A 23,560-nucleotide genomic window follows, 5' to 3' on the forward strand; every position below is an offset into this window, starting at 1 on the left:
CCTCCAAACTACAGACTGTCCTGTGAAATAAGAATGAAGAAGGGGCGCCTGGGTGGCTCAGTGGGTTAAGCTGCTGCCTTCGGCTCAGGTCATGATCTCAGGGTCCTGGGATCGAGTCCCGCATTGGGCTCTCTGCTCAGCAGGGAGCCTGCTTCCCGCTCTCTCTCTCTCTCTGCCTGCCTCTCCGTCCACTTGTGATTTCTCTCTGTAAAATAAATAAATAAAATCTTAAAAAAAATGAAGAAGGCCTTGAACCATCCCAAAACAATAATTTTAAAGTGATCTGGACTGAGTAAGCCCTCTGCCTTGTCGTGGAGTACTCCAGTGAAAGAGAGGTGCTTGAGTTCCTAGTGGCTCATGGAGGTCTCTAAGAAAGGCCACAGGCAAATTCTGTCAGATAATGTCTGTGGGTACAGTCCCTAGAAGTGTGTTGTTCATAGAGTTAAAGACAACACCTACTCTTGGATGCTGATATGATAATGAAGTTTGAAGACTTTGGCTCTGGTAAGAGTTCACCTTTGGGAACAAGTGGATACTTCCTTTGGCAGCACCGCCCCCTGCCCCTTATGCTGCCCTGGAACTGTTCCAGGGCCAAATAAGATGGACCTGCCTGGAGGTGTGGAATCTGAGGGCCATGGTGTAGACACGAGTCAGCGGACCCCTTCAAGGAATACACCGTATCCCTCTTTACATTCCAGGGAAGGCAAAAAACTGCTCAAGAAATTTCTCCTTCTCAGTCCCAGCAAGAGAGCACTTTGGAACTCAGGATCCATTGTGAATACGGGTCATGGGGAGGGACTAAAGCCTTATGTGGAGCCACTCCTTGACTATGGGGAAGCTGGGCTGGGTTGATGGTGTCTGTGTGTCACACAGGGGAGAGATCCAAGACTCACCGATGGGTCGTAAGGGCAACAAAGTGATGGCCACCTATTTGCTCCCAAGTCACAAGAGAGCCGAGCTGGAGGGCCTAACCCTGCCAGAGCCCAGGGCCTCCACGGCCTCTGCTCTCCTCCACACCCCACCACTGCACCCCAATCTCCCAACAAGACCCCATCTGCACCAGGGATCCATGTGCCACAGCCCAACTAGGCCTCAGGCCTGTGCCCCCAGAGGGGACCTATAAGGGGCCCCAGCCCAGCACAGACTCCCACAGACTTAAGTCCCTCTGGCCCCTTCTTCCACCCACACATCAGAAGCCATGCCACAGAAGGAACCAGTTCCCCCCCATGCTGTGTCCAAAGGAAATTCCTTCCACCCGGCAACTTCCTACAGGTGAGCCACCCACTACTTCTTCTGATAACAGCCATGGCCTGCAGGGAGCTCCTGGGAACTTCAGCAGGTTCATGTTCAAGTTTGTACTGATTCATCTGTGTTTCAGGTTTGCCAGAGGAACCTGAGAGCAGACACAGGAGACACTCAAACCTCCCAGGATGGGAGGAGAAACTGTGATAAAGGAAACATGTGAGGAGGCCAAGTGGTGCTCTCTACACTTGACAGGGAGGATTAAAAGCATGAACTTCATGGAGCTCTGTTAGAAGGTACAGGAGGCCCGCCCTGTGCTGCCAGCAAACAGTAGCCAGTCCGGGCTGAGCAAGAAATTTGTGCTGCTGCTGGGTGTGTGGGGCCTGCTGGCCAAGGGGATTTTGCGCAGTGGACAGAGGGGGTCCAAACTCTCAACGGAGTTCCATTTAAGTGGAGAGCCAGCTGTGACCCTGTGGCCTTGAAAACCACTGCCTCCCAAATCACAGCCCCTTAACCTTGACTTGGCGTCCAGGAGCCTCCTGGGAGACAAAAGGAGAAGAGGCCACCGCACCCCCTCCCCTGGCAAGACTGCAGAAGCCCCACCGCCTTGTTTGCATTTGCCCAGGGACCCCAAGGGTCTGCGGTGCTTGTGGGGGAGGGGAGCTGGTGTTTCCAGAAGGCAGCTTGGCAAGGTAGGGGAGCCCAGAACTGGTAATTTGGGGAAAATCTCCTGGGTGACTTTCACTGAGAGCTTCACTGGAGCTACATCTAGTGCCAAAAATAGTTCGGAGTTTATGGTAAGAAATCGGGGTGTTACCGACATGTGCTTGCACGCTCAACGCTATGACACTCTGACTCCAAGTGGAGAGTGGGTGTGATAAAGTAGTTGGTCTTCGCCTGTGCTTGGCTGTGGCCTTAACCACAGGGGTTGGAAGTGGAGGAGGCAGCAAGAGGAAAATCAGCTGAAGTGTCACTGGCCCTGGTGTGACCTTCTGTCGTTTGTGATCCTCTCCATTCAACACAATCCATTCCAGAATACAGTCAAGGGAGGATGCTCTCCCGACTTGTTTTCTGCACTGGCACCATGCTGATACAGAGAAAATAAATATATAAAAGTCTAAGGAAGGGAAGTTACAAAGTAAACATGGATGAAAAACACTCTCAAAATATAGCCCACAACCTAGTAATTTAAAAAGAGAGAAACATTTCGTCAAGGTAAGCTTGAGATTAATAAGGAATGCAAGGTTGGTTTAGCAATTGAAAAATGAATTATTGTAAGCCATTTCTTTAAAAGATCAAAGGATAAGGGTGCCTGGGTGGCTCAGTTGGCTAAGTGCCTTTGGCTTAGGTCATGATCCTAATGTCCTGGGATAGAGCCTGAGTTGCTCCATCTCTCAAATAAACAAATAAAATCTAAAAAATAAAAAAGATTAAAGGAGAAACAATATGATCATCCCAGTAGAGGATAAAAAAGCTTTTGACAAAATTCTACATCCATTCATGGGAACAAATTTTGCCAAACTACAAATAAGAAGAAACCTCCTTAACATACTAATATATATATATATATATATTATATATATATTACATCCTCTTTTGCTCTGCTCTTTTTAAAAATAGCACTTATAGCATATCTTTTAATAGATGATGTAATTTGCTTATTATATGTGTTATTGTCTGTAATCCTCAACCAGAATGTAATGTGAGGAGAAGGATCTTGTTTGTTCTGTTCCCTAATGTTTTTTAAAGAATGAGCAGTGCCTTGCTCATATATATATATATATATATATACATACATATATATATATATATATATATATATATATATATATATACATATATATATGTATGTATATATATATGCCAGCTGCAGTGAGCATACCACATTTGATGGTGAAACTCCGAAAGCATTACCTTTAAGAAACCATATACTACTACTCCACTCATTATTATATGTAGGTACTGGATAGTGCAAAAAAAGCAAGGGAAAGAAAGATCTGAGGATTGGAAAGAACAAAATGAAACTGTTATTATTCATAGACTATTGTTTGCTAAATAGGAAGCCTAAAATAATTTACTGAAAAATCATTAAAACTTCAAAGATTTATCAAAGTTGTTGGAATGAATTCCCTTTCTCTGTACTAGTTACAAAAGGACAAACAATGAAATTTTTAAAAACACTCCATCTAACATAATAAAAAATTATAAAGTTATTTAAAAAGAAATTCACATGGAGTGCCTGGGTGGCTCAGTCAGGTAAGTGTCCAACTCTTGATTTTGGCTCAGGTCATGATCTCAGGGTCATGAGATCAAGCCCCACATTGGGCTCTATGCTCAACGGGGAGTCTGAGATGTTCTCCCTCTGCCCCTCCCCCTATCTAAACTAAATAAGTAAGTCTTCTTAAAAAATGAAAAAAATTAGTCCACGTAAGATGTACAAGATCTTCAAGGGAGAAAATTAGAAAACGGTCTGAAAACATTAAATAAGGAAATTGATTGAAAAAGATACATGAATCATGAATAGTGAATCTCTGTGTCAGAAAGATATCAGCCTCTCCACCCACACACAACCAATATAGCTTTGCAACGCAATGCCAAGAAAAATTCAAGAATTCTCTTTTGTGGAACTTGACTCATGAATGTTAAAATTTATAGGGAAGAGCAAAGTGCCAAAATAACCCTTCATGAAGATGAACAAAATTGATAGGATTTATTAATAAAGACAGTTTGACATAGGTGGAGAAGTAAACAAAGGGAGAGTCCCCCCAAAATGATTATAAATTGCCACTCATGGGGACACTGGGATGGCTCAGTTGTTAAGTATCTGCCTTAACATGGAGTGCCTGGGTGGCTCAGTCAGGTAAGTGTCCAACTCTTGATTTTGGCTCAGATTTCTTATAATGACTCAGATTTCTTATAATGATTATAATGATTATAATCTTATAATGATTTCTTATAATGACTACATGACCCTGGTCATGATCCAGGGTCCTGGGATCGAGTCCTGCATCAGGCTCCCTGCTCAGCGGGGAGTCGGCTTCTCTCTCTCCCTCTGCTGCTCCCCCTGCTTGTGCTCTCTCTCTCTCTCTCTCTCTCTCTGTTGCTCTCTGACAAATAAATAAATAAAATCTTTAACAAACAAACAAAAATTGCCCCTCATGTTTTCTGAAACCCATTCTAATCAGCCTTCACCCCCCACCATTGTACTGAACTTCTGTCAGTGTCATCCGTGATCTTGACAAAGGTGAAAATCCAATCGATAATTCTGTCCATGTCTAACCTGTCATGCTTTCTCATTTGATATACTTCTGCATACTAAATTCTTTTGGTTTTTCTCTCACCCAAAGACCACTTCTTCTCTGTCTCATATGCTCGTTCTTCCTTTTCTTTCCAAGCTCTTTGAAGTGTTGCAATGTTGTGAACTCCCATGGATCAGTCTTCAGTTCTCTTCTCTTTCTTCCTCTTTATCCATTCAGTTTCTAGGGTCATCCAGTCTGAAGGATCTAAATACTATCTCTGTGTTCATGAGTCCCACCTCTAGATGCCCAGCCCAGATTAGACTTGATATCCATCTGCCTATTTGACAACTGCACTTAGATGTCTGATGTCTCAACAGTAACATGTCCAAAACAAAACTTTAGATCTTTGCTCCTCACCAAACCTCCTCCACCAGTCGGCCTTCCAGTTACTCAGGCCCACAATCTTGGAATTATCCTGACTCATCTCTTTCCCTCAAACCCATGTAGAATCTACTGGAGACTATCATTGACTCAAACTTCAAAATATATCCAGGATCTGAAATACTTCTCACTAGCTACCCTCCCCCACTACCCCCTGAGTGTGAGACACCCATAAGTTCTCTGGATTCTAATTATAGTAAGGATTTTGCTGCCAGCCTTGTTCCCCTATAGTCTCTTGTCAACACAGAAACAAGAGTAATTTTTTAAAAAGATTTACTTGTTTATGAATTTATTTGAGAGAGAGAGAGTGCAGTGATGGGTGGAGGGCAGAGAGTCTCAAGCAGCTTGGCACTGAGCCTGATGTGGGATTCAGTCCCACCGCTGGAGATCACGACCTGAGCTGAAACCAAGAGTAGGTCACTTAACCCACTGTGCCACCCAGGCATTCCCCGGAATGATCTTTTTTAAAAACTAAGTCATATCGTGTCAGATCTTACTCAAAACTCTTCAAGGTTCTGTTTCACTCCCACTTAACACCAAATGCCTTTGTGTGAGGCCATATACAATATGGTCTCCATCTTCTCTTCTCTGACCTCTTCTATTCTGCTCTGGCCACTCTGGCCCCTTACTGTTCCTCACATTTGCTGTGGAAGCTCATTCTTAGGGCCTTTGTAGAAGAGGCTGCCTTTGAAAGGGAAGTTCTTAGGGTCAGCTCTTTTACCCTCCTTCAAGCTTTTAATCAAATGTCATCGTCTCAAAGACACCTACCTGACTACCCTATTTACCATTGCATGTCACCTCTTCCATCCCACAGATCCAATACATCCTCTTTTGCTCTGCTCTTTTTAAAAATAGCACTTATAGCATATCTTTTAATAGATGATGTAATTTGCTTATTATATGTGTTATTGTCTGTAATCCTCAACCAGAATGTAATGTGAGGAGAAGGATCTTGTTTGTTCTGTTCCCTAATGTTTTTTAAAGAATGAGCAGTGCCTTGCTCATATTAGGCGCTCAATAACTATTTCAGTGAATGAAAGAATGAATAAGGAAGATAGGATGGGATGAAATCAGGAGAGTCACAAAGGTAAAGGTAATGTTCTATGTCTTAAACTGGTGGTAGGTTCATAAACATGCCCTTTAGTTTTATAATTTTACATATATATGGATGTATGTATATTGGATTATAATCAATATTAAATAAATAGTAAAAAGGAAAAAAAGGAACTTGATTGTCCACATTGACTCACTCCCTAAGGAAAGCTGGGTTTTTACTGTACCTAGTAAACTATCACTGGGCAGAAGACATCAATATTTCCATTGTCTTTTCTTTCTTTTAGTTTTGCAGAACAAGACATCATGGTTCTAGCTTCTGTTCATAGGAGGGCAACTCAAGAGAAGAACATGCTTTGAAAGAGTTCTGAGAAGAACATTCTAGACAGAAAGTAAAACAGAGCACAGTGTGACTTCCCTTTTCCCTTTTCCTGATTTCTTATAATGACTACAAGGCCCAGATATTTCAGCTCTAGACACAGACAGATACTGGAGTTCACTCCCAGTATTTCCCTACTGAAACACTGCTAGGGCTTCCGCAGCAGAGAAAGCACTTGCTGTTCTGAAGTTGCCGTTTGCCTTTGTACCCCCACAGTGTCTGTCCCATCAGCTGCAAATTTAAAAATGAAAAACCAAAAAATCCTGGCCAGTATGTTTTGCTAACATTCGCTTTCTGTCTTTTACTTGGAAATTCATTGATTACACCATGAAAGTATTTTGGAGGAGAAAATTTAAAAAACCAAAGGATTTGCGTGAAAAGGTAAAGCAAATATATTTTTTAAAAATGTGGTTTATTTATCTGAGAGAAAGAAAGAGAGAACACAAGCAAGGGGGACCAGGAGACACAGACTCCCCACCGAGCAGGGACCCTCTATGTGGGACTCCATCCCAGGACTCTGGGATCATGACCTGAACTGAAGGCAGATTCTTAGCCAACTGAGCCACACAGGCACCCCAAGCAAATATTTTTAAAATGTCGTTCAATGCAAAAACAAGCTAAAATGTTTGAGAGCCTTTCTTCTCCACCACGTGCGTTGTTATATGTTAGACGTTTCTGATCAGTAACTCTCTAAACCCTGAATTTGTCAGGTCTTCCAGTCATTTTGCTCCAAGAAGTTTTCTTGAAAGAGTCGGAAATGAACTCCTTTGATCAGAAAATGCTGTTCCACTCAGCATAATCTCTTCCAGTCCCATCCATGTTGCTACAAAAGTTGGGTATTCGTCCTTTCTGATGGAGGCATAATACTCCATAGTGTATATGGACCACATCTTCCTTATGCTGAGTGAAATAAGTCAAGCAGAGAGAGTCAATTATCATATGGTTTCACTTATTTGTGGAGCATAACAAATAGCATGGAGGACAAGGGGCGTTAGAGAGGAGTAGGGAATTTGGGTAAATTGGAAGGGGAGGTGAACCATGAAAGACTATGGACTCTGAAAAACAATCTGAGGGGTTTGAAGTGGCGGGGGGGTAGGAGTTTGGGGTACCAGGTGGTGGGTATTATAGAGGGCACGGCTTGCATGGAGCACTGGGTGTGGTGAAAAAATAATGAATAATGTTTTTCTGAAAATAAATAAATTGAAAAAAAAATGCTGTTCCAGTTCTTTAAGAACTTAATCAACTGTGCACCACAACCCTCTTCTGTGTTTCAGCAGAATTTCAGGGACACTGGATTTGTTGCCCCGGAGAATGGGGTCAGATTGAATAGTGCGCACTCTGTCTTTACAATAACCGAGAACCCGTCAGAGTGGTTGCAGCACGTGTTCAGGGTGTGTTTTGCTTTTTAAACAGAAGATGCTTTTTTTCACTCCTGATGAAGTGTGCCTAGAAGTATGAGAGGAGACTTGAGAGGTCTCAAAAACCTGCCATCCATGTTTCTAGGAATCAAGGAGAGGGCAGAGGGATATAAATATGAAAAGGAATCCCCACTGAGATCTGTGCCCTAGGGAGATTTCTGTGGATTTCCTGCAAACGACCTCTTGAGAAAGAACTGGGGAACGAGCCAAGAGCAGAGAGGAACTCATTTAAATTCCCTGCTCCTAGCTTTTCCCATTGCAGCGGCGCTGGCTGCAGACAACCCTCTGTGCGGCTTGGGAGGCGCAGGCAGGCACTGGGGACAGGGCAGGTGCCACTCACCGCTTATCCCCGCCCCCCAGAACTGGTGGCCAATGGGAGCCGGCCGGGCCCACAGCGCAGCCAGTGGGAGACGGCGGGCGGAGGTGCGCTTCCATTTAAGGACGCCTGCCTCAGGAGCTCTGGGGACCAGCGCCTCAGGAGTGCAGCAGTAGCTGAGTGGGTGTCACCATGTCTTTGCAGGTGAGTCGAAGGGTGCGGAAGCCCCACGAGTGGGCTTCGTCCTCAATGGGAAGAGCTCGAGTGGGCATGGGACAGGCGTGAAGCCCATGGGTGGCGGGCGAGTCAGAACTGGAGCTTGGGACAGCTGTCGCCCGCGGTCCTCGCTCCCCGAGTCCCCCACGCCCCCGCCACTACCGGGAGTTGTACGGAGTGACCCCGGGGACACTCCCACTGCCATCGCGAGCGCCCGCTCACTGCAGTGGGGACCACACCTGTGCCATCTGTTGACGGCGACCTGGGGCTCCCCATGGCAACACTTGCGAACCCCGGGGATCTCTTACTCCCGAAGTAAGAGCTGCCCCCGGGAGGGTGGAGGCCGGCTTGCTCCCGGGGGACCAGGCAGCCCTGCTCCGCCTGCCCCTTCCCTCTGCGAAAGGGAGGCGAGGGTGGCTGGGGCCCCACACGCGCCCCCTCGCTCCTTGGTGAGACCGAGTGTTTTTCTGAACAGCAGAGATCTGTAAAACTACAAAATAGTAGGTTGCCAATATGCAAAAAATTACATGTTCAGGGTGGGAAATTTGGGGAAAGAGCAAATATAAAATAAGTGAAAACTATTAGGAATTCCTTCACGCAGGTGATAACCACTGCTAACATGAGGGATTACTTTCTTGTACTGTGAAAAATGTGTGTGTCTGTGTGTGTGTGCTTGTATGTACTTCATGTGCACGCGTATGTACACACATGTGCATATGTGTGTATATATACACACACCCTGATTAAATTATACTCATGTATATACAGTTTTATTCCTGTACCTGTGACTATATTAGGAACATTTTTTCATCATTAAATCTTCTAAAATAAAATTTGAAAAATTACCTGGATACAATTTCATGGAATAAGGCTTCCTTTTTTTTAAGATTTAAGTTTATTTTAGAGGTTGAAGGGGGAGGGACAGAGAGAGAATCTTCAAGTAGGCTCTACACCCAGCACGAGTCCCAGATGGGGCTGGGTCCCAGGACCCTGAGATCACTACCTGAGCCAAAATCAAAAGTTGGAGTGTTTACCCACTCAGTCACCCAGGGACAACCCCCCCACACCTTTAAGGATTCTTCAAGAAGTATGTTATGGTGACTAAAGGCACATACTCCAGAGTCTGCCAGGTTCAAATTCAAACCTTCCCCCTTCTTAGACTGTGATGTGGTTGCCTGGGTGGCTCAGTCAGTTGAGCATCTGATTTGGTTTCTGCTCAGGTTGTGGGATCTCCAGGTTGTGCAATCCATCCCCTCGTTGGGCTCCACGCTCCACGGGGTGTCTGCTGGTATTCTCTCCCAGATAAATCAATAAATCTTAAAAAAAATAAAAAGAAACATATATTGAAATTTCTCTTGATAGATTTGTTTTCTCCACCTTTTGACCACATTCACCCACTTTCCTCACCCTTCACCTCCCCCTTGCAACTGCCAATCTGTCCTCTGTTTTTTAAGTTTAGTTATTTAAGATTCCACATGTAAGTGAGGTCCTACAGTATTTGTCTCTGTGACTCACGCATCTCACATAATGCTCCCAAGGTCCATCCATGTTGCTGCAAATGGCAGGATCACCTTCATTTTTATGACTGAACAATATTCCATTATGTGTGTGTGTGTGTGTGTGTGTCCATCCATCCACCCACTTAGGTTGTAATGCCATGTCTTAACTGTTGTAAACAATGATGCAGTGAACACGGGGTTGCGGGGGGTGGGGGGCAACATCACTGTGACATAGGGATTTTGATTCTTTTGGGTATATACACAGAGGTGGGATTACTGAATCACATGGCATTTGTATGTCTTTATTTACTTATTTAAATTTATAAATGATTTATTGGATTTTTTTCAGAAAAACTAATTCTTTATACTGAATAATCTCATACACGTTTGAAAACATACATGTTTTCATTTCTCATTTAGCTTGGATTACTTCTTAGAAGTTTTCATGTTTCTGACCAGCCACTGTTTTTAAACCTCTTGGCATTTTGTTTTTTTCTGGGCTCCCCACGGATTACTCAGAAACTGGGTAGCGGCCCTTTTACCTGGTAATCTCTTATTTTCAAGATTTTCAAGGCACAGGACCTTATTTATAGTAGTTTTGTTGGTTCTGGGACCATGTAAAAAATTCTCTAAAGCCTTTTGCTGCTTATTGCCTTGAATCTCTCAAATCTTGATCTTCTAGCCTTAGAGCCAAGTGGCTTTTAATCTGGCCCATAGACTGTACTTTTTGTACTTTTTCAGCTTTCTTGGAATCACTTCCTTTTCACATCCTTTGTTTTTCTTCTGCAAATGAATTTCTTTCAATGTTTCTGATGATGTCCTTATGTTAGTCTGTCCAGCTGTAGTTAATGTCTCAAGGGTATAATCTGGAAGTTTTTTTATTGGATAAACAGCTCATCTTCTTCAGGAGTGCTTGATCTCCAACCTGTTCCTCCCGTTTGGGCTTCTTCCTGGGTGCTGATCAGTCAGCTCCTCCCCAACAGGCTTTACTAGGCTGCTGGACCAACAGGTGGTCCTCTGCCTTCTCCTCCCTGTACCTCCCCAACCCTGCCCAGGCAAGGCCCACCCAGGCACAAGGCCTCCCCACAGGTGACACTGTGCCCCCTCCACCTCCCCCAGGTGGTGTTCCTCTTGCCTTCTCCCCCTACCTCCTCCCTCCTCTCCCTGTGGTTCTCTGCCTTCCTCCCCCACCCCAGGCATGCTGGCCCTCCTCCACCATCATTGATGCAGGGGTGTGGGATGTACAAGGCTGGAGCTGCACCATGACCCATGCAGCATCAGATCACCTCCATTTGTATGTCTTTGGAAAAATGTCTATTTCGTTCCTTTGCCCATTTTTAATTGAATTTTTCTTTTTGCTATTGAGTAGTGTAAGCTCTTTATATATTTAGGATATTAACCACTTCTTTTTAAAGATAAATGATTTGCAAATATTTTCTCCCATTCCATAGGTTGCTTTTCATTTTGTTGATGGTTTTCTTTACCGTACAGAAGCTTTCTAGTTTAATGGAGTCTCACGTTTTTATTTTTGTTTTTGTTTTGTTGCCTTTGCTCTTGGTGTCAGATCCAAACAATCGTTGCTCAGACCAGTGTCCAGGAGTTTACCCACTCTGTTTTCTTTCTTTCTTTCTTTCTTTCTTTAACCCCCTCTGTTTTCTGTTGAAGAGTTTTGTGGACTTATGTCTTACATTCAAGCAAATCTAAACAAAAGGTCTTACTTGACCTGACATTAAATCATTTGAGTTGGTTTTTGTGCATAGTGTCAGACAGTGGTCCAGTTTCAGTCTTTTGTATGTGACTGTCAGGTTGTCACATACCATTTGTTGAAGAGACTCACCTTTCCACATTCTCTGTTCTTGGCTCCTTTGTCATAAATTAATCGACCATATATGCATGCTTTTATTTCTGGGCTATCTATTCTGTTTCATTCATCCATTTGTTTTAGGCCAATACCATACCTTTTGATTACTAAAGCTTTGTAATATAGCTGGAAATCAGGACATGTCATGATTCCAGCTTTGTTATCTTTTCTCAAGATTGTTCTGTTTGGGGGTGCCTGGGTAGCTTAGTGGGTTAAGCTTCTGCCTTCAGCTCAGGTCATGATCTCAGGGTCCTGGGATCAAGGCTTGCATTGGGCTCTCTGCTCAGTGGGGAGCCTGCTTCCACTTTTCTCTCTGCCTGCCTCTCTGCATACTTGTGATCTCTCTCTCTGTCAAATAAATAAATAAAATCTAAAAAAAAATATTATTTTGTTTGTTCAGGGTCTTTTGTGGTTCTGTATGAACTTTAAGGTTGTTTTCTTGACTTCTGTAAAATATGCCATTGGAATGTTGATAAGGATTCATTGCCATGACTCTGTATATTGCTTTTGGTAGTATTCACATTTAAACAATAATATTTCTTCCAGTACATGAGCACAGAGTATTTTTCATTTATTTATGTCTTTTTTAGTTTTTAAAATTTTCTGAAAAATTTAAAAAAATTTAAATTGTATTAAAATTTAATTTAATTTAAATTAATTTAATTTATTAAATAATATTTAAATTTTTTTTAAAAAAAATTAGAATTTTCAATATTAGGGCACCTGGGTGGCTCAGTCAGTTAAGCATCCAGCTCTTGATTTCAGCCCAGTTCTTGATCTCAGGTTTGTGGGCTCAAGCCCTGCACTGGGCTCCATGCTGAGGAGGAATTTTTCACTAGTAACGGTTTTATGTGGTTCTCCATATCTTGTCTGAATATCGGGTAAGTACCAGGAGAGGGATCCATAAATTAAAATAAATTAGGATAATACTGGAAGAACTGGACCAGTAATAGCTCTTTTTGAAACCTTCTTCTTTCTTTTTAAGGTCCTACTGTCTGGTGGTAAAATACCTGCAAAATAGATAAGCCTGCTGAAAGTTAGTGAAGGCACTATTGGCCTTTTCTTCCTTTTGTGTTCTAGGCTGATTTTGATAGGATCACAAAAGATGTGAGGAAGCTGAAAACAAGACCAGATGATGAAGAACTGAAAGAACTCTATGGGATCTACAAACAATCTATAGTTGGAGACATTAATATTGGTATTGTATATGTGTGTGTGTGTATGTGTGTATATATGTATATATATATATATATCATATTTAAAAAAATAATACATTTCATTTGAGCAATGTTTATAGAAGCAGTGAGTAAAAAGTAAACTTGAAAATATATCTATTCTTCTTTTGGCAGAGTGTCCAGGAATGTTAGATTTAAAAGGCAAGGCGAAATGGGAAGCGTGGAACTTCCAAAAAGGTTGTTAATTCTTAAATAAGTGAAGTAAGCTTTCTTAATTTCCCAATACATCAGTCCGTAAGATAATCTGTTTTGTGTCTTTCTAGGGCAGTCGAAGGAAGATGCCATGAGTGCCTATATATCTAAAGCAAAAGAGCTGATAGAAAAATATGGAATTTAAAGTTCAGCTATGAGAAGGTTTTTCTTTTGAGGTCTTCATTATGCTATCATGTCCTATATCTAGGGAAGAAATGCACTGCTAACTCTACATGTCACGAGTATGTTTGATATTAACATGAATTGAAACCCTTAATTAGAGGTATGCTGAAACTACTTAATGAAGTTTTACTTGCTAAAACCAGATGATTTTAAAAGTCCTTTTTTTAAAAAAAGTATTGCTTTGGTTGTATGTCACACAAACATTAACAATATTTTTTGGCATATCTGTTTTCCTAAACTGAGTTATTATTGGTATGTGACCAAAACAGTTTACTAAGAACCAATAACAAGTTTCTTCCTTTGTTGTACGTGTAGCTCTGGGATTCTCACTGAATTGGGGACTTGGAAATCATAAACATACCTGGTTTGATTCCATACTCTGTAATTCTTTACTAGGTGACCAGAAACAAATTACTTAAGCTTGCTAAACCTCATCTATAGAGTAGAGGGAAAAATCAGTCTCACAGGGTTGTAAGAATTGAATGATTCTTGAGGTAATGATGATTGATAATTGAGGTAACTTTAATGATCCTACCTTCAATTTAAAGCATACATTATATAAAACCTAACAACAAATAAACTAAAATTTTTAAAAAATAAACTTATGAGTCCATGACTATTCAAAGAAAGAAAAAAGCCATCCACGCATTATTTTTCTTTAAATTTTTACATTTAAGACAGAAAAATCAAATGTAGTATCTAATGACAATAAAACGTTCAACTACTGTGCCTCTTACATTCAGTTTTATCAGAGTGAAAATGCAGAGTCTGGAATATCATAGTGGCCTAGTCCTCAGTCTTTCTTGCTGCACACAGGTTCCCTGAAAGAACATAGTCTTGTTTTAGCATGTCTAAAATCTGTTTGAGATCGCATAGGGTAAATATCCTAAAAAACAGTGTACTTCTACTCCCTGGATAAGGGTTGGGGTTTGGTATGCTATGACCAATGAGGGGTAGATTGATTTCATGTGACTTAAAAAAATTAGTTTGACTAGATGAATTTCCAGGGAATTATTCTGTGTGAAAAAAACCAGTCCCAAAACGTTGTGCAGGATAATTTATGTAACTTTCTTGAAATGGCAAAGTTACAGACATAGAGAACAGAATAGTGATTACCACAGAGGAGAGAATAGGGAGGTAGGAGTGACTTGAAAGAGTAGCAGGAGGGATCCTGTGTGGATGGGATGTTCTGTTGCTTGACTGTGTCACTGGGAACATCTGGCTGTAACATTACACTGGGGTTTTGCACAAATTACCATTGGGGGAAACTGGGTAGTTCTGTATTATTTCTTACAACAAAATGTGAATCTACAGTTATCTCCAAATAAAAAGTTTCATGAAAAACAAATCTAGCTTGATTCCTATTCTGGAAAATTTTAGAAAGTAAAGATGGTTCTCATATCTATGAAGTCTTACCTGAAGATTATCCGGAGTGTGCCATGATGAAGTCAACATCCAAATGCAAGAAAAGGGAGACATCAGCAATGACAGGGCTGCTCCTTCCAATGGAGGGCTTGGAAACTCTCAGAACTCTTCCCACATGGACTTCACCTCTACCAGGTAGAGAGGCAGGTGAGGAGGCCCAGGCCAAAAGCCTGGCATTGGCTACATCATGTGATTCCCATTGTGGACCATATTAACTAAAAACTTTTCAATTGAATTATCAAAATCAAATTATTTTTGTGCCAATCCTTCTATAAGGGAGTGCTGGAAATGGTGTCACACCAAAGGGTAAGCCATAGCAGGTACTAAACATGTATCATAATTTACTTCAGCCTATTTATAGCCCAAGTCGATTGCATGAATCCTAACCCCTTCCACAATGAATTCTTCTTTTGACTTGCCCTTTGTTAGAAAGGAATGATAAATTCTGCAGAACATCTCCCTTACGCATTTTGCTCAATCTTATTTATTAAGATTATATGAATATGATTTTAAAATCTTAACACAAACATGAACCCATATTATGTGACCATAAACAAATGGATGCTTTAAAATTTAACAATATATATTGCTGTGTTAAGTACTTTAAGCCTTGAGGAAGAGACGTCAGTGACACCAAGTAGTGGAATTTACTGTGAAGATCCACGAGACATAGGAAATCCGCATATCTGAATGAACAGCCAGGATGAGTCTGGAACTCACCAGAGACTGCAGGAGCCAGGCAGCACCAAGGGGGCAGTGCCTCTTCATTCCTATCCACTAGTGACTGTGAATCCCATTTGTAGTGTTTCGCCTTATATGGCAAATATGTTTTGCCTTATATGGACTCGGCAAATTTTCCCAATTTCTGTTTTTTTCCCTTTGAGCTCCTGTTTTTCCCAATTGTTCTGCTTTCTCCTTGTGTCAGCCCCAATCTGTCACAGAGCAAGACTGAGACATCCTGTCAGGCATGGCCTTTGTGCTTGGCCTTCCTTATGCCAGGGACCAGACACCAGACTGGTTGTCCTCGGTAGGACTCCCAGTGGCCCTAGTCAGTCACTGCTGGGGCAGCAGCTGTGCCCACAAAGCAAGCAGGCACTCAGTGCAGGAGGAGCCGCTAAGGAGGGGGCCCAGGTTTATGAGCATTCTGCGGACTTGCCTACTCAGGAGAGGCATCAGTGATCACTCAGAACTATCTTCTTTTAATAAAGCAGTAGGTTACATTTTCTCATTAAATGGGATGTGCCCCCCACCAAAATGGATGTCCCTACATTTCACAAGATTGGACCAAGCTTTTACCATCGTGTGCTGATGGAACAATTTGTTTTCTAGCATTTTCCCCTCTCATTTTACTGTTGAAATTATTGAAGGGGCAAAATGGATAATTTACCTCCCACAGATAAGACTCAAATGAGATTCTGAAAGGAAAATAAAGGACCCTGCCAGAAGTATTCTTTATCCCTTTGTCTACTGTCTCCGGATCCATAAGCTCTCTGTGAAGAAATACATTTATGTGTCACACATCAGCGTGGTAGTAGAGAATGTGTAATTTCCCAACCTCTGAAAAAAAAAAAACAATGAACTACTGAAAAATTAAGAATATCATATAAACCCTTTGGACTCTCTTCAAACTAAAAGGAAAAAAAATCTCTAAAAATAGGCATGTGTCAATAGTTCTAGACCCTTGGTTACATAAGTCTTGACAAGGGTCTCACTGGAAGTTTCCATAAGTTAAAAGTGATTTCCTGGGAGTGTGTGAACATCAAAACTTCCACAAGTTACCTCTTTCCAGGCTAAAAATAAAATTACATTTTACAACAAATGATGCTTACCACCACCACCAAAAAAAAAATATTATCAGATACTGTTCCTCTAAAGCTGACACCCGGGGGCAGAGGTCTCATATTCCATGTGTTCTGTATCTAAGACCCATCAGGACACAGTGGTATTAGCTGCAGTCTCTCACTTCCCACATGACTGACCTCTCTGCACTTAGGCTAAGTAAAACCTGGGCCAAATTTCTACTTGTGGCAGTAATGGCTAGTTGATATTAGCTGGAAATCATCAAACAAATTTCTCCAAATACCCCAAACCATCAAAACAATTTCACCTTTGCTACATGTTTAGATCCAACAAAACATGTTGAATTGCAAGAAGAAACATCCTCACGTGAGGTATCAAAACAATAAATCGAAAAGAGCTGGTGAGTAACTTTCTGTATGCAGCACCTTGGAGACTCTCCAGGATAAGTTCCCTTAAATGAAATGTGGTGCGTCCTCCCCTTTTGCTATTTCCAGTAAATCAGACTTCTTTTTCTTTTTCTTTCTTTTTTTTTTTTTTTTTTGCCAGTGGTAACTGCACCTGTCAGTACCAATGGCATCTGACTTCTAGAACAATGCAGGGGGGCAGCATAATGGTGCCTGGGCAGCCAGTTCCACTCAGGGTGAGGCTAGTATCAGCTAGTACCTTGAGCTGTCTTCCCCAGAAATGTCGACCTATTTCCCAGCTCTCCATGGTTAGCAGAAAGTTGTTGGATGCAGAACAAAAGCAGGCTCACACAAGCAGGGCCCTGAGTTGGTTCCACCTGTTCCCAGTGGTCACAACAACAGCAGTTAGCATGTCCCGAGCTGGGTGCTGGCTGTTGGGTTACCACTGGAGACATGCAGATAAGTAAACAATATTTTCTGCAGCTTAGGCACTGGCTGGGACGTGACTAGAGAGAGGCACCAAATGCTGCCAGGGTCAGGGTGATCCGGGAGCATGACAAGGGAAGGGACTCCAAGCAAGGTCTCCCTGGGGAAATGGAGTGGGCTCTGAGATCCAAATGAATAGGGACAAGGTTGGCAAAGGGAGAGAGGCAATGGGAAGAGGGGATAGAATGAACACAGGCATGGCTGCCATTCTGAGAGCAAAGAAGAAATTGGGACAAATTCAAGTGGAGGAGATAGGCAGGGGCCATATCTAGGCCTCCTAAGGGATTTTGGCCATCCTAAGAGGGACAGGAAGCCACCAAAAGGATTGAAGGTGAGATGTGTATTACCAGAGTCCACTTATTCCTTTGGGTAGTGTAGGGAATGGATTGGAGGAGGACAGAGTGTCCAAGAGGGAATTGCTGCTTCTGCCTGGGATGGAGGAACTCTGCTCCATCCCCATCAATAAGGGGGGAAAAAAGCCTGACAAACTACAAAATCCTAACTTTCCTTGAACTTAGCTGACTTTGCGAGGCAAACTAGAAACCAAATACCCAGGAGGGTCAGGCCCCTAAAGGGAGAGGTGGGGCATGTACCCTGGCTCATGTAGGCAGAGGACAGGAAGCATGGGCGTGTGCTGTACATTCCAGAAGAAATCAGCTAAAATGTTAAAAAAATGTTGGAGATCCAGTGAGGGCCAGTGTGTCAGGTGGGGTACACATCAACTTGCAGTCTCCAGTAGTTCACAAGAAAGACTGGGAGCAAGCCAGGGGGCCAGAAGCAGCCCTGTCTGGTCTGCGGAGCAGGCTGGCAGCGGGAGGTCGTCTGTGACCTTGAGATGGGTGCTGACCCCACTGCCCAGGCCCTTCCCTCCCACAGGCAAAAGCCTCAGCTTACTGGAGAAGAGAACCCAACCCTTTCTCCCTGGTCACAGGCAGAGACACATGGCTGCAAAGGGTTGAAGCATTAACCTTCTGCCCTTGAGGAAGGAGCAGAGAGAGGGCTTGGATCCACATGGATACCACAACTACTTCTGGGAAGGCACAGCGAACCTCCCCCCCCCAAAGACCAACCACAGATACGAGAAGGGGCAGGTGTGCTGAGAAAGGCCCTCCCACAAGGCCCTGGCATGAAGGGCTGCTTAAGATCAAAGCTCACATCCCTCCGGGACATCCAAGAACTCCACACATTATCCCGGGGGCTAACAAGGCCATCAGTGACAAGCAACAGCCTGCCAGTGGGACCTGTTCCATGAAGCACTAGAAAGACCAGAAAATTGAGAAAACGCTTTAGGAGCCAGGACTCCATGCTGGGTGCACAGTAACACCGGGACCTGTTAGCTGTGTTGCCCTGCAGTGCCCGGGGTGACCGGCCTGTCCACTCCAGATGGACTCAGCTCCCCACAGGGCCCTGCAGAAGGGATGCACGCAAACCTAGGTGTAAAACTATTTATTTCCATCTCTGTTTTCAAAATGTTTTCCATTTCTGCTTTCAAATGAAAAAATTATCAAACCCACTGGAAAGCAGGAAATAACTCCATGGTCTAGAGCAAAGCAATAAACAGCATCAGACTCAGATGAGAGCCAAAGAGTCAGATGGAACTTCTAGACGTAAGCAGCACTAACAATGAGGAAACAAACCCCTTAACATCAGTAGTAACAGCTGTGGGCATGTTCCGAGAACCCGGAGGAGCTCAATAGAAATGAACCAAACTTAAACACGAAGGAAAAAAAAAGGAATTAAAAAAAAAAAATAGGACAGGACATCCAAGAGCCAGGGGACACTGTCACTTGGCCTGATGTATGAAATGAGGGTCCCAGGAGAGGTGGGAACAGCGCCAGGGATGCGGGCAGCTTGAGTGAGGGGTAGGGGCGGTGATCATGGTCTTTCCAGCTGTGACGGATTTCCACGTGGGCACCAGGCTCAGGCCTTGCTGGTCAGTGGTGGGGAGGGGCTTTATCAGCCCCACTGTATGCGCTTTGGAAAAAACCGAGGGGCTGCTGGGGAAGGAGGAGTGGAGGGAGGAGTGGAGTCTGGGAGTGGGGTCTGGAGGGTGTTAGTGATCTACAGAGAGAGAGCTGACGGTGTGCACAGCTATTGTGATTTGAGTCACTGGAGGGTGAGAACGCTTAGGAATGTTGTACTCTGGGGGTGGAATACCCCAGAGAGTGAGTTATCTTCTGTTTTTGGCTTTGGGGAGGTTTCATTTTGCGAGCTGTGGAGAAGTGAGTAAACCCCTCTGTAATAGTGCCTCGGCACCCACACTGTGGGGTCAGCAGCCTGCGGCCCTTGAACAGCCCTCCCCGCGAGCGTGAGCGTATGCCCTGGACATCACAGGTGAGGTAAGTTCCGTACCACTCCCCCACAATCCTTGTGTCTCCTCTGCCTCCCAGATGGAGGCTTCCCTTTGTGTCCCCTTAGTGGAGACCCCCGTGAACCTTACCCAAACCCACCTGAGTCACCCAACCACCTGAGCCACCCAGGCGCCCTACAACTTGTTTTTAAATGGGAGAAGGAAGACAAGGAAAAATTGAGTAAGTTCACTGGTTTCATACAGTTAAGAGGTGTGTGTCTAAGGATATTAAATCTGACAAAGCAAAGAGTAGAAGCCTAATTAAGGAATAAGAAGGCCAAGGAAATTATATAATGTATGAAGGTAACTGCAAAATTATAAATATTGTTACAAAGCAAAATTACAAATATTCTTAAATAAAAAATATATACAAAATTTAAAGAGATAAAATAATTCTGCATAATGAAAAATGTGACAGAATAATATGACAGAGCAAATACCAAACATATTTTCTTTTTTTTAAAAGATTTTATTTATTTATTTGACAGAGATTACAAGTAGGCAGAGAGGCAGGTAGAGAGAGAGGGGGAAGCAGGCTCCCTGCTGAGCAGAGAGCCCGATGTGGGGCTCGATCACAGGACCCTGGGATCATGACCTGAGCCGAAGGCAGAGACTTTAACCCACTGAGCCACCTGGCGCCCCAACATATTTTCTTAACAACAAATGTAGATGAACTTAATTCATCCATTCAAAGAAAAATATCTTTAGATTGCCATACAAAGCAGAGCTAAACTCTATACTATATACAAGAGACAATGGCAAAAGTCGGAAGGAGGAAATAGAAGTATGCTATTGTAATGTTTGTAATCATTACCTAAAATTGAACAGCATATTAAAAGGACCATAGAGTATGTTCAAGGGGGATTTATCCCTGGGGTGCAGTGATGATCCAATATATGGAAATCAGTCAGGGCGATACACCACACTAAAAGAATGAAGGATAAATCAAGTGATCATCTCAATAGATGCATAAAAAGCATTTGATACCTTTCATGATAAAGACTCCAAACACATTAGGTATAGAAGGGAGCACACCTCAACATAATAAAGACCATATATGGGGTGCCTGGGTTTTGGGGTGTCTGCCTTCTGCTCAGGTCATGATCCCAGAGTTCAAGGATCCAGCCCCGCGCCTGGCTTACTGCTCACGGGGAATCCGCTTCTCCCTCTGCCCCTCATTCCACTCTCATTCTCTCTCTCTTTCAAGTAAATAAATAAAATCTTAAAAAAAAAAAAAAACAAAGTAAAGGTCATACATGACAAGCCCAGAGCTAAAATTGTATATAACAGTGAAAAGTTGAAAGCTTTTACTCTAAGGTCAGGAACAAGACAAGACTGCCCGCTCTTGCTACTCCATTCAGTGTAGTTCTAGAGTCCTAGCCAGAGCCGCTAGGTAGAGAAAAGATAGAAAAGACATGGAAATTGGAGAGGGGGAAGTGAAAGTGTCTGTGTTTTCAGTTGATGTGGTCCTATATACAGAAAATCCTAAAGACCCCACCAAAAAACTGTTGAAATTGATAAATGAACTCAGAATTGCTACAGAACACAAAATTAACATGTAAAAATCACTTGTGTTTCTAAACGCTAGCAACATACTATCAAAAGAGAAACTCTTAAAAAAAATCCCATTTACAATAGAATCAAAAACAATAAAGTACTTAGGAATAAATTTAGCCAAGAATAATATTTGAAGATATATTGTGAAAAGTTAAAAATGCATATTGTAAATTCTAAAGCATCCACTAAAAGAGTAAAACAAGAACATACGGCTGGGCCACTGGGTGGCTCAGATGGTTAAGCGGCCGGCTCTTGATCCTGTTCAGGTTATGATCTCAGGGTTGTGGGATTGAGCCCCGATTGGACTCTGTGTGGGTTCGGAGCCTGCTTAAGATTCTCTCCCTTGTTCCCCCCGCTCCCTTTGGGTGGCTCAGTTGGTTTGGACGCTGCCTTCGGCTCAGGTCATGATCTCAGGGTCCTGGGATCGAGTCCCGCATTGGGCTCTCTGCTCAGCAGGGAGCCTGCTTCCTCCTCTCTCTCTGCCTGCCTCTCTGCCCACTTGTGATCTCTCTCTGTCAAATAAATAAATAAAATTAAAAAAAAAAACAAAAAACTTACCTATGGCTAATAAGGCAATAGTGGAGATAACACGGAATATTTTTTAACATAGTCTATTAGTTCACAAAGGAGAAAGCAGGCAAAATGGAACAAATCACAGATGGGACAAACTGAAACAATTGCAAGATGGTAGACTGAATGTAAGGGCATCAACCATTACATTAAAAATAAGTGTGGGGGGCGCTTGGGTGGTTCAGTGGATTAAAGCCTCTGCCTCCGGCTCAGGTCATGATCCCAGGGTGCTGGGATCGAACCCCACATAGGGCTCTCTGCTCAGCAGGGAGCCCACTTCCCCCTCTCTCTCTGCCTGCTTCACTGCCTCCTTGCGATCTCTGTCTTTCAAATAAATAAATAAAATCTTTAAAAAAAGTGGGTGATTAAAATGTCATCTCCTAAAAAGTCCTTCTAGCTCTACTGAAAAATAACAGAACAAAGGTAACAGAATTTCTTACTTTATAAATATAAAAATCATTTATTGAAGAGCCATCTTGAATGCCTATATTTAATTATCAGTGAGGAAATTCCTTACATGTTTCCAGTTTCCTATACATGCATGACATTTGGTCTTATAAATCACTTGGTGATGAAGAGTAACATACTTTCCAGTGAATTATGAATCTTTTGGCCCCATTTGGCAAAATAAAGGGAGCTATCGCCTGCTCAGGAAAAGCAAATCAGTCTAAAAATTGCACCGGGGTTTTGGTATAAGTAGTTCACAACTTTTTTAGTACTAAGGAGAAAATTCAGATATATTTAACATTACATAAATCAATGAACCCATCTGAACTGAATTAAGTACGTTATAATGGAGATCTTTATTAATTATATGGAAAATATGTTCAAGTATAAAGTGAATGGCAATTTTTCCAAAAAGAAAGGCCAAATAATGTTTTCATGCACTTGATTTTGACAATTTTAATATAAAATAATCTTGGGGGGGTGCCTGGGTGGCTCAGTGGGTTAAAGCCCCTGCCTTCGGCTCAGGTCCTGATCCCAGGGTCCTGGGATTGAGCCCCACATTGGGCTCTCTGCTCAGCGGGGAGCCTGCTTCCTCATCTCTCTGACTGCCTCTCTGCCTTCTTGTGATCTGTCTGTCAAATAAATAAATAAAATTTTAAAAAATTAAAAAAAACTCTTGGGGATGAAGATGAAATAATCTATAACATTTAGTAAGTATAGTTCATAGGCACATGTAAAGTGATACCAATGTTAATTTAGAAATCCCCTTTTTCACAATTCAGGGAATATTTTTATCTTAACAGTTTATAGGGGCACCTGGGTGGCTCCATTAGTTGAGTGCCCAACTCTTGATTTCATTTCGGGTCATGACCTCAGGGTCCTGGGATTGAGCCCCATGTTGCACTCTGTGCTCAGTGCAGAGTCTGCTTGTCCCTCCCTCTCTGCTACTCCCTCCAACTCATGCATACATTCTCTCTCTTTCTCCCAAATAAATAAAATCTATAAAAATTGTTACAGGCAGCTTCTATCTACTAGAGCCAGTATTCACATCATCTGCAAGTTTTTTAGAGCACTGATTTCACTCCTTCTGAGTGTTAAATACAGCTTTTAATTTGCATATAATGTTGTCATTGAAAAGTTCCCCCAACATCCAAGCATCTGTTATACAATTGCAGACAATACTGACTCCATCTTTGGCCCTTCAACATGTTCATGTTTGCTCTTAGGACATTGTTCCAGGCCCCTTG

The 23,560-nt window shown here is 42.6% G+C and overlaps 1 protein-coding gene across 1 annotated transcript; it reads left to right on the forward strand.

Moving 5' to 3' along the window:
• Positions 1-8,198: 8,198 nt before the first annotated feature.
• Positions 8,199-13,517, forward strand: LOC122889815 (acyl-CoA-binding domain-containing protein 7-like). Its single transcript, XM_044225234.1, has 4 exons — positions 8,199-8,292; positions 12,745-12,862; positions 13,014-13,076; positions 13,163-13,517. The coding sequence occupies exons 1-4, from the start codon at positions 8,281-8,283 to the stop codon at positions 13,234-13,236; spliced, it is 267 nt and encodes an 88-aa protein (XP_044081169.1). The 5' UTR covers positions 8,199-8,280; the 3' UTR covers positions 13,237-13,517.
• The last annotated feature ends 10,043 nt before the right edge of the window (positions 13,518-23,560 follow it).

This window comes from Neovison vison, chromosome 11, assembly GCF_020171115.1.
Source record: "Neovison vison isolate M4711 chromosome 11, ASM_NN_V1, whole genome shotgun sequence".
Classification (NCBI taxonomy): Eukaryota; Metazoa; Chordata; class Mammalia; order Carnivora; family Mustelidae; genus Neogale; species Neogale vison.

Excerpts from the sequence above, each read along its gene's own strand:
- LOC122889815 (XM_044225234.1), top strand. Across the intron at positions 12,863-13,013 it reads AGTTGGAGACATTAATATTG|AGTGTCCAGGAATGTTAGAT; the intron begins GTATTGTATATG and ends TTCTTTTGGCAG. Across the intron at positions 13,077-13,162 it reads AGCGTGGAACTTCCAAAAAG|GGCAGTCGAAGGAAGATGCC; the intron begins GTTGTTAATTCT and ends GTGTCTTTCTAG.